Consider the following 10,279-nt stretch of genomic DNA (forward strand, 5'->3'; position numbering starts at 1 on the left):
CCTTCAGCTCAGGTCATGATCCCAGGGTCCTGGAATGGAGCCCCACATCGAATCGAATCGTGCTCTCTGCTCAGCAGGGAGCCTGCTTCTCCCCCTCTCTCTCTGCCTGCCTCTCTGCCTACTTGTGATCTCTGTCTGTCAAATAAATAAAATCTTTAAAAAATAATAATAAAAAAATAAAAATAAATAAAAATATACAAACCAAGAAACACACTATTAACTATCCGGAACAATCTAACAGTTACTGTGGGGAGGTGGGCAGGGGGATGGGTTAAATAGGTGATGGGGATAAAGGAGGGCACCTGTTGTGATGAGCACTGGGTGTTGCATATTAAATTCTACACTTAACACTAGCATTACACTCTATGTGAACTAATTAAATTTAAATAAAAATTTGAAAATAAATAAATGTAAACAGTTTAAACTCCCCCCTCAAAAGACACAGGCAGAATGTATTTAAAGCCAAACAAAACATGATGGCCCTATAGCTCTAAGAACATAGAAAGGTTAAAATTTAAGTGAAAAAAACTGCACAAGATTTCCTATGCAAATAATAACAAGAGACCAGATGTGGCTATACATATACCAGACAAGAGACTGTAAGTCAAAAGCTATTAGAAGAGGTGAAGAGGGACGTCATCTAATGATAAAAGTGTCCGTTCACTAAATTCAATTCACCAAACACAAGAGCACAATCTGAAGCAAACAATGACAGATAAGAAGAAAGAAACAACTCTACAGTAATGGTAGGAGGTTTCAGCACACAACTTCAATAACAGACAGAACCTCCAGAGAGAAGATTAAGAAGGAAACAAGCTGAATTTTAAAAACATACAAGAAACACTCTACTCAATAAGAGCAAAATACACAATTTTCTCAAGTACTCATGGAACATTCTTCAGGACAGGCCATATATTAGGCAACAACAACAACAAAAATCTAAATTTTAAGAGACTGAAATCCTATAAAGTATCTTTTAGAAGATATCGCAAGAAAAAAGGAATCACAAGAAAAACTTTTGAAACTTAAGAAAAATTAAAATGAAAGCACAACATACCAAAATTTATAGGCTGTGGTAAAGACAGTCCTGGAAATACTTAGCAGCTGTAAGTGTTCACATTAAAAAATAATATCCCAAATTAACACCTTAAATTTGTACCTGAAAGAAACAGAGATTAACTAAACCCATAGCTACCAGAAGGAATAAAGTTTAGAACAGAAATCATAAGATGGAGAACACAAAACCCAATAAAGAAAACTGCTGAGATCAAAATCTGGCTCCTCAAAAATCTTTAGCTCATAAACTAAGAAAAAGAAAAGAATTAAACAACTGAAATCAGGAATCTAGGAGGGGATACTACCAATTTTACAGAAAAATAAAAAAGATTATAAGAGTACTATGAACAACAGTACATCAACAAACTGGATATCCTAGATCAAATGGATAAAGTCCTTGAAAAACACACCCTACTACTAATGAATCATCAAGAAATGGATAATCTTGGGGTGCCTCGGTGGCTCAGTGGGTTAAGCCTCTGCCTTTAGACAGGTCATGATCCCAGGATCCTGGGATCGAGATCCGCATTTGGCTCTCTATTCAACAGGGAGCCTGCTTCCCCCTCTCTCTCTGCCTGCCTCTCTGCCTACTTGTGAACTCTGTGTCAAATAAATAAATAAATAAATCTTTTAAAAATAAAATAAAATTAATTAATTAAATAGCATGGAAAATAATAAAGCACTTAGGAATAAACTTAACCAAAGGACTTGTACCTTCAAACTTTATATAAAACACTGCTGAACGACATTAAAGGCACACAGAACCTGGAAGACATCCATCCCATATTCATAGACTGGAAGACTTAATATTGTTAAGACGAAAATACTACCCAAAGCAAATTACAGACTCAATACAATCAATATTAAAATCCCAATATTTGGGGCACCAGGATGGCTCAGTCGGTTGGGCACCTGCCTTCAGTTCGGGTTGTGATCTTGGGGTCCTGGGATTGAGTCCTGCGTGGGGCTCCCTGCCTAGCAGGGAACCTGCTTCTCCCTCTCCCTCTGCCCCTCCCCCTGCTTGTTCTCTATCCCTCAAATGAATAATCTATAAATAAAAATCTTCAAAAAAAGAAAGAAAAATGGATTAGTTAAAGGATGTTGTCCCACAGGGGGGGAAAAACAATATTTATCCATTTTTAAATTCACATGGAATCACAAGGGACACCTCCATTGTTAAAACAATCTTTTGTTTTATGGGGCGGGGAGAAGAAAACCAGAAGTCTCACTCTTCCCGATTTCCAAACTTAATACGAAAACATAGTAATTGAAACAGTGTGGTACCATATACAAACACACAGACCAATGGAACAGAACACAAGAGATGAGAAATAAATTCTCACATATACAGACAAATGAATTTGATAAGGCTGCCAAGATCATTCAACTTGGAAATGTCACGAAAAACTGCTGGAAAATGATACTCACTTGCAAAAGATGAAGCTGGGTTACCATAAAACATAACCAAAAATTAACTGAAAGTAGATCAAAGACTCAAATTTCATATTGAAAACTATAAAAATCTAAAAGGAAAACATAAGTGAAAAATTCCATGAGTCAATTTGGCAATGATTTCTTTTGGATGATTATAATACCAAAAAGCACAGGAAAAACAAATGATGAGCTAGATTTCATCAAAAGTAAAGACTTTTGTGCATCATAGGGCATTCTCAACAATGAAAAGGCAATAGTATTTGCCCATCACTTATCTGATAAAAGGTCAGTATCAGTATATAAAGAACTCCTACAACTCTATTTAAAAAAAAAAAAAGGCAACCCAATTAAAGGGCGGCCAAAGGTCTTCAAAAGACATTTTTCCAAAGAAGACCTATAAATGGCCATTAACCAATGAGAAGATATCCAACAGCACTAATCATCAAAGAAATGCAAGTCAGTAAAAATGAGATAGTACCTCACACCCATGAGGATGGCTACTATGAATAAAATAGAAAATAACAAGTGTTTCTGAGCTCATGTGGAGAAATTAGAACCCTTTTGCACTGTTAGTGAAAATGTAAAATGGTACATCTGGAAAGGAGTATGACACTTCCTCAAAAAAAAAGAATTAACCAGCAATTCCACTTGTGGGTATATACCAAAACAGATCTATTTGCACACTGATGTTTGTAGGGCCATGATTCACGACAGCCAATAGGTAGAAGCAACCCATGTTGTCTATTTACAGATGAACAGAGAAACAAAATGGGATATATACAAAAAATAAATAATGTTCAGCTTTAAAAATGAGTAAAATTCTGATATATGCTGCAACAGATGAATGCTGAAGACATTACGCTAATACATGAAATAAGCCAAACACAGAAGACCAAATATTATATGATGCCTCTTACAGAACATTTCTTACAATAACAGAATACATATTCTTCTCAAGCTCACACAGAACATTCACCACAGTAAACCAAACTCTGGGCCATAAAACATACATTAACAAATTTAAGGGATTAAAGCCATACAAAATCTGCTTTCAGACTACAGTGGAATTAAACTAGAAATCAGTTAACAAAAAGAAAGTTAGAAACTCACAAAATATCTGAAGATTTAATAAATATTAATTTAAAAGCACACAGCGCCCAAGAAGTCATCTCAAAAGAAACTGCAAAGTATCTTGAATCAAATGAAAATACAGTTTTCATAATTGGACATGCAGCAAAAGCAAGGCTTAGAAAGGAATTTACCACTGAATGCATATATTAGAAAAGAAGAAATAGGGTACATGGTTGGCTCGGTCGTTTGAGGAACCCATTCTTGGTTTCGGCTCTGGTCCTGATCTAAGAGTTGTGAGATGGAGCCCCAAATCCAGCTCTGTGCCCCAGCACAGAGTCTGTTTGGGATTCTCTCTCTCCCTCTCTCTCTGACCCTTCCCCTGAACAACATTTCAAAAATAAAATATGCTAGTTAAAAACAAAAACAAGAAATCGAAGTTTCTAAGGTTGCAAAACAATGTCGGTGTAATAGCCACCACCAAAACCAAAAACAAACAAACAAAAAACCTGCAAATTTATGAGTTTTATAATTTTAAAGAAAACAGAGAGAGAGACGAAACAAGACTACAGAAGGAGCTATAAAGTACAGTATTCCTTGCACTACAAATGGTAATTCTATCACATTGCTTCTGTGTCTGAATTTCTAATACTTTTGCCTGAAAGTGCTCTAAAAATGCACCTAGCTGTCCATCACAATCCTGCGTTATTTAAAAAAAAAAAAAAAAAAAAAAAGATTTTGGTGTACTATGTCACATAAATCCATTTCTATGTCACATAAATCCATTATACTCTCTGGACAACAGTTCAGAAATCTGTATCCGTAACAAACACATATGGCTGATTCTGATGCAGCCTAGCTCTTGAAATTCTAGATTGCCTAGAAAAGATGGAAGATGAATCTCAGCATGATCTATGAAGCACCACTACCTCCCTAAGTAGATGACTTATAAAAAGGGGTGGAGAATTATAAATAGCAGTGCATACAAAGGATACCAATATCAAAATTCACCAAGAGTGTGAGATAAAGTTCAATTCCTCTTTCCCTTCTCACAAAATAAATGCTTCCTGCACTCAGCCTACTTCCTATAGGGCCCACTATACTACCACTGTTCTGCTACATTGTAAGTACATCAATTTTTAGAAACTCTTCATTCATATAACAGTATCTCCAAGGAAAAATGGATCTCAAGTTCCAAAAAATTGTCTCAGAAACAAATTTTCAGAACACTACCCATTCTTAGATTTGAAGACACCCATGTAACTTCTGAATACTAATTAACATTATTAATATGCTAACAGTGAAATTAGCTGATTACAGATACCTAGCAAAAGCATACATTTAAAACCAATAGGTCTTTCTGATATTAGACTACAAAATATTATGTCTTACAATTCTCCTATGCAGCATCTAGTTTCTATTACTGAAATTTTCAAGTATTTTTAAGTTTATCAAAATTACTGCTTTTTCCTCTGCTTTCGGCTCAGGTCATGATCCCAGGGTCCTGGGATCAAGTCTCGCATGAGGCTTCTGCTCAGCAGGGAGACTGCTTCCTCCTCTCTGCCTGCTTCTCTGCCTTTTTGTGATCTCTGTCAAATAAATAAAATCTTAAAAGAAAAAATTACTGCTTTTTAAATCCTCAAAGGATTTCTTACGCACTAAAAGCTTCATTTATCAATATAACCAACTTCTATACATAAAACACTAATATGTTGTTTAAAAAATTTCATAACTACCAAAGTTAGACGGATCCTGCTACCTGATTTCAAGACTTACTATAAAGCAAGAGTTATCAAGACAAGTGTGGTATTGTTGAAATAATGGACACATGTATTATCAAAACATTACAATCCAAAAATAAACCCATACAATATAAAGTCCAATTTTTTTCAAAAGTGCAAAAATAATTCAATGGAGAAACGATAGTCCTTTCGGCAAGTGGTGCTGCAACAATTGGACATTTGCAACCACATACAAACAAATGAACATCAACCTTCAACCTATACCACACCTTATATAAAAATGGATCAGCAATCTACATTTAAATTATAAAACTTCTCCAAGAAAACACAGGAGAAAATCTTTGACTTCTGGGAAGGCAGATTTCATATATACACCAAAGCATGACTCATGAAAAGTTTCTGCTACAGTGGACTTGATCGAAATTTTAAATTTAAATCGAAAAATTACACTTTTGCTTTGCAAAAGACAGACTTGAAAGGGAATGAAAGAAAATATCTTCGAATCACTTATCTGACAAAAGGACTCTTTACTCATAATATGTAAAGAACTTTCAACACTTAACAATAAGAAAATACTTTGGTAAAAGAGTTTGGCAGTTCCTTTGTAGAAGTCAGAGTTACCATATGATTCAGCAGTTCTACATCTAGGCATATACCAAGAAAACTTAAAACATATGCCCACAAGAAAACTTGTATATATGAATGTTCTTAGCAGCATTCCTCATAAAACCCCAAAAGTAGGAATAATTTAAATGACAACTTGGTGAATGGATAAACAAAATGTGATCTATTCACACAATGGATTATTACTCTGTCATTAAAAAGTGATAATGCTGGGGTGCCAGGGTGGCTCAGTGGATTAAGCCACTGCCTTCAGCGCAGGTCATGATCCCAGGGTCCTGAGATCAAGCCCCGCATCAGGCTCTCTGCTCTTCGAGAAGCCTGCTTCCTCCTCTCTCTCTGCCTGCCTCTCGCCAATTTGTGATCTCTGTCTGTCAAATAAATAAATAAAATAAATCTTAAAAAAAAAAAAAGTGATACATGCTACAACACGAAGCTCAAAAAAACAAAGTGAAAGAAGCCAGAAACAAAAGTCCATCTACACTGCATGACTGCATTTAAGTGAAATGTCCAGTACTGGTAAATCCATAGAGACATAAAGTAGATTAGTAATTGCTGGAGGTGGGGTTCGGGAGATCAGCAGAGAATTTGAGAGTGACTGCGAATGGATATGGATGGGGTTTACTTGGGAGTGTTGAAAATGTTCGAGAATTAGTGGTGATAGTTGCATAATTTTGTGACCATCATAAAAAACACTTCATTGTACATTTCAGAAGGGTGAATTCAAGAGAAAAAATACAGCAGACAGAAGGAAGTCAATACTGTGATACTGTAAGGCAACAGATGGTGACAACATTTATCATGGTGAGCATTTCATAACCTTTAGAATTGTCGAATCATTGTTACACACCTAGAACTAATATAACATTGTATGTCAACTATGCTAACAAGTAACATTTTTAAAATGGTAAACTTAAAGGTATGTAAATTAATCTCAACAGATAAAGGAAAAAAAGTCAGTTTAAAATAAGCTGACGATCTGAACAGACTCTTCAGCGAAGGAACTATATAAACAGCAAAGAATATGAAAAGATGCTCAACATCTTTAATCAATCAAGGTATGCAAATTAAAACCACAATACTTTAGCACTATATACCTATTAGAATGGCTTAAGAAAAGTTTTTTAAATGACAATACTAAATGCTAGTGAAGGTGCAGAGCAACTATGCACTCAAACAATGCTGGCGGGATTGCAAAATGGTACAGCTGCTTTGAAAAGCAGCTCCATAGTTTCACAGAAGTTCAATGTTCATTTACCATAAAACCTTGCAATCCCACTTTCAGGCATTAAACCAAGAGAAACAAAAATTTATTTTCACACAAAAAAACTGTACATGAATGTTTATTAACAGCTCTATTATTCGTAATGGCCAGGAAGGGAAACCAGCAGATAAACATTTAGAACACAGCCATATAAAAAACACCAAGGGGCGCCTGGGTGGCTCAGGGGGTGAAGCCTCTGCCTTTGGCTCAGGTCATGATCTCAGGGTCCTGGGATCCAGTCCCGCATAGGGCATCCCTACTCAGTAGGGAGCCTGCTCCCTCCCCCGCCCCCGCCTGCAGCTCTGCCTATTTGTGATTGCTCTCTCTGTGTCCAATAATTTAAAAATCTTAAAAAAAAAAAAAACCACTCAAAAAATATAGGAATGAAATACCGGTGCATGCAACACATGGATGACTCTCAAATTCACTTTATGTAACAAGTGAAAAGAGTGAAACCAAGTAAAAGCAATCAGACCCCCCAAAAGCTTCCATTTATATGGCACTCTAGAAAAGACAAAACTGGGGCGCTTCCCTGGCTCAGTCCGTTAAAGCTTCTGCCTTCCACTCAGGTCATGATCCCAGGATCTTGGGATCTAGCTGGGCACTGGGCTCCCTGCTCTGTGCAGAGCCTGCTTCTCCCTTTACTCTCCCTCTCCCTGCTGCTCTGCCTCCTTGTGTGTTCTCTCTGTGTGTGTGTGTGTGTGTGTGTGTGTGTCAAATAAATAAATAAAATATTTTGAAAGAAAGAAAGGACAGATGGTCAGACAAAACGTAAGGATGGAAACAGATCAGTGGTTTCCAGGAAATACGGGGGCTGGAAAGGGTAGACTGAAAAGGGGCTGTAGAGGGAATTTTGGCATCCTGAGGAACTTTTTGGAATGAGTGTGATAGTGGATACTTTCCGGGACATTGCACTTGTCAAGAAAGACAGAACCGTACATCACAAGAGTGAATTTTACTGTATACAATTTTAAATAAATTCACGCATAAATCACACTCTACACAGATCCCGCCTGGAATGCAGAAGCAACCTTCCACTACAGATCAAAGCACACTACAAAACGTTTTCAAGGCTTCCTTCTGAGGTGTGTGAAGACAAAGAGTATTATTTTTACTCTGCAAATGAGAAGCAAAACAAATAAAACAACCTTCAAGTTTCTGATACGGGTCAGAGATGCAGAGCTGGCGCCCACGTCCCTAGTTCTTGCAGGAAGTTCATGCTCTGTCATGGTACTAGACACCAACAGCAGTAACAAGAGGTTCTATCAAACTAATGATCTACTCACACGCTTTCATAAAGGAGAAAAATCAAGATAAACGAGTAGCTCAGAAGAGGGTTGAAAGTGTGTACATAGTAACAGTTAAGTCCAAATAAATAAATAAATAAATAACCCTAATTTTGGCCTAGGAGATTCATTTCGTAGGGGAAAGGAATCTAATTTACAACGGGTGCTTAAGATAAAGAAGGGTAGAAGACAAAAACAGCTGAAAGCACTAATAATAACTCTCCAAATAAGATAGAGCGCCGAAGTGCACGGATACAAAGTAAAGCTTTGGTCCTTCATCTAAGCATTCTAAGTGCACGTTCCTCCCCGTCCTTTGTAGGTCTGAGACGTTGCACAGCGCACCTCGTTTCTTAAGAAGCAATCACTCTGACCCACAAAATCCCAAAGCCTTGCAAGCGTGACCCACTCCTGGGTGTCGGGCTGTGAACAGAAAACAGCCCATCATTTGAGTTGATGGTGCACAGGAGTTTCGCTTTCTGTTATCAGCCGAAGCCAGGCCAGCAACCCGAATCCGGCCGGCGCGGCCGCAGAGGGGAGCCGAGCGGACACCACGGTTAGCCACACGCGCCGGCTGGGGAAGGAGGGAGGCGAGAGGACGTCTTCGGTCACCGGCGCCTTGTCTTCACGTGCGAGGCAACGTGCGCCCCTCCGTGGGCTCTCCCGAGCCTCCGTCATAACCCCAGGGGGTACAACAGGACCCCGGGGGCGTCTCGGGGCCTCGCCCACGCCCCGCACACCTGAAGCGGGACAGCTCGGGGCGACGGGCTGGGAACGGCGCCTGGGCGCGATCTGCCCCCCACGCCCTCGGAGTCCGCCGCGGGTCCCCGCTGCCGCCCGGCTCGGAAAAGGGGGACTTTTCATCCCGCACGGCCCCCGATCCCCCTCCTGACAGAATACGAACAACTGGCGGGCACAGGCCCTGGAACTGCCGCCGGGTTTGACGTAATTTAACCCCGAGGCGGGCGGCGGCAGGTGGTGGCGCCCGGCGAGCGAGGGGCCCCAGGCCCCGAGACAGCAAAGCCGGGCTCCGGCAACCGGGCGCCGGAAGGAAAACGAGATTGAGGGGCGGCGGCGGTCTCGTTACCTCCCCAGATGCCCAGAGTGAGCTGGGACGTGTCCAGGTTCACCACATAGTCCCCCAAGAACCGGTTCAACACGTCTACGACCACCGACTCGAACACCATTTTCCGCAGCCGCGGTGGACACGGCAGCCGCTCCCCCGCGGTCCTTCTTCCAGCGCCCGACCTCCCGCGCCCTCCCTCGAGAGCGCTCGGTTCACCGGCTCCCGGACGTCTCCCACAGTATCTGCCCGGGCGCCGGACACGAACCCAGCCGCGAGCCGTGCGAGGGGCGGAGGCGGCCACTCGGTCCGCGCGTGCGCACGACGGACTCCAGGGCGGGGGCGAAGCAAGGCGCGGATCCCGGCGCGCCTGCGGGAGAGAAGAAAGGGCGGCTGCGCGGCCGCCTCTCTGACGCCTGCCCCTTCCGTGCAGACCCCGCCTCCTTTAGCTCGTTGGCTCCGCCTCCTCCCCGTCACCAGGCAACGGGACGAGCGTAAGGAGCCGCCAGTTTTTTCCCCCGACCCCGCCTTCACCGGCCCATCAGTGTCCCGACCCGCGGCGGGGGCGGGGCCGGGCGCGGCGGTTACACCTGCCCGGGAACGCCCGTCGCCCTTCTGGGGAGGCGACCCCGCACGCGGACCAGTAGGACCTGCACCTAAGCCAAGCGTGGGCAGATTCCAGTCTTTTCGCGGGCAGTCCGCAGGCGTCCCAAGGGAGGGTCCGAGGGAGCCCCCCCACATTATGACA

General features: G+C 41.3%; 1 protein-coding gene across 4 annotated transcripts in view; it reads right to left on the minus strand.

Moving 5' to 3' along the window:
* Window positions 1-9,935, minus strand: part of VPS13A (vacuolar protein sorting 13 homolog A) — a 223,361-nt gene extending 213,426 nt beyond the window's left edge. For all 4 annotated transcript variants that reach the window (XM_059411819.1, XM_059411818.1, XM_059411820.1 and 1 more), the window contains exon 1: window positions 9,556-9,935. In XM_059411819.1, the coding sequence (XP_059267802.1) occupies window positions 9,556-9,655 (100 nt within the window). In that variant the 5' untranslated portion in view covers window positions 9,656-9,935. The remainder of the gene's footprint in view (window positions 1-9,555) is intronic.
* Window positions 9,936-10,279: the final 344 nt, after the last annotated feature.

Source organism: Mustela nigripes, chromosome 9, assembly GCF_022355385.1.
Source record: "Mustela nigripes isolate SB6536 chromosome 9, MUSNIG.SB6536, whole genome shotgun sequence".
In the NCBI taxonomy this organism is placed as follows: Eukaryota; Metazoa; Chordata; class Mammalia; order Carnivora; family Mustelidae; genus Mustela; species Mustela nigripes.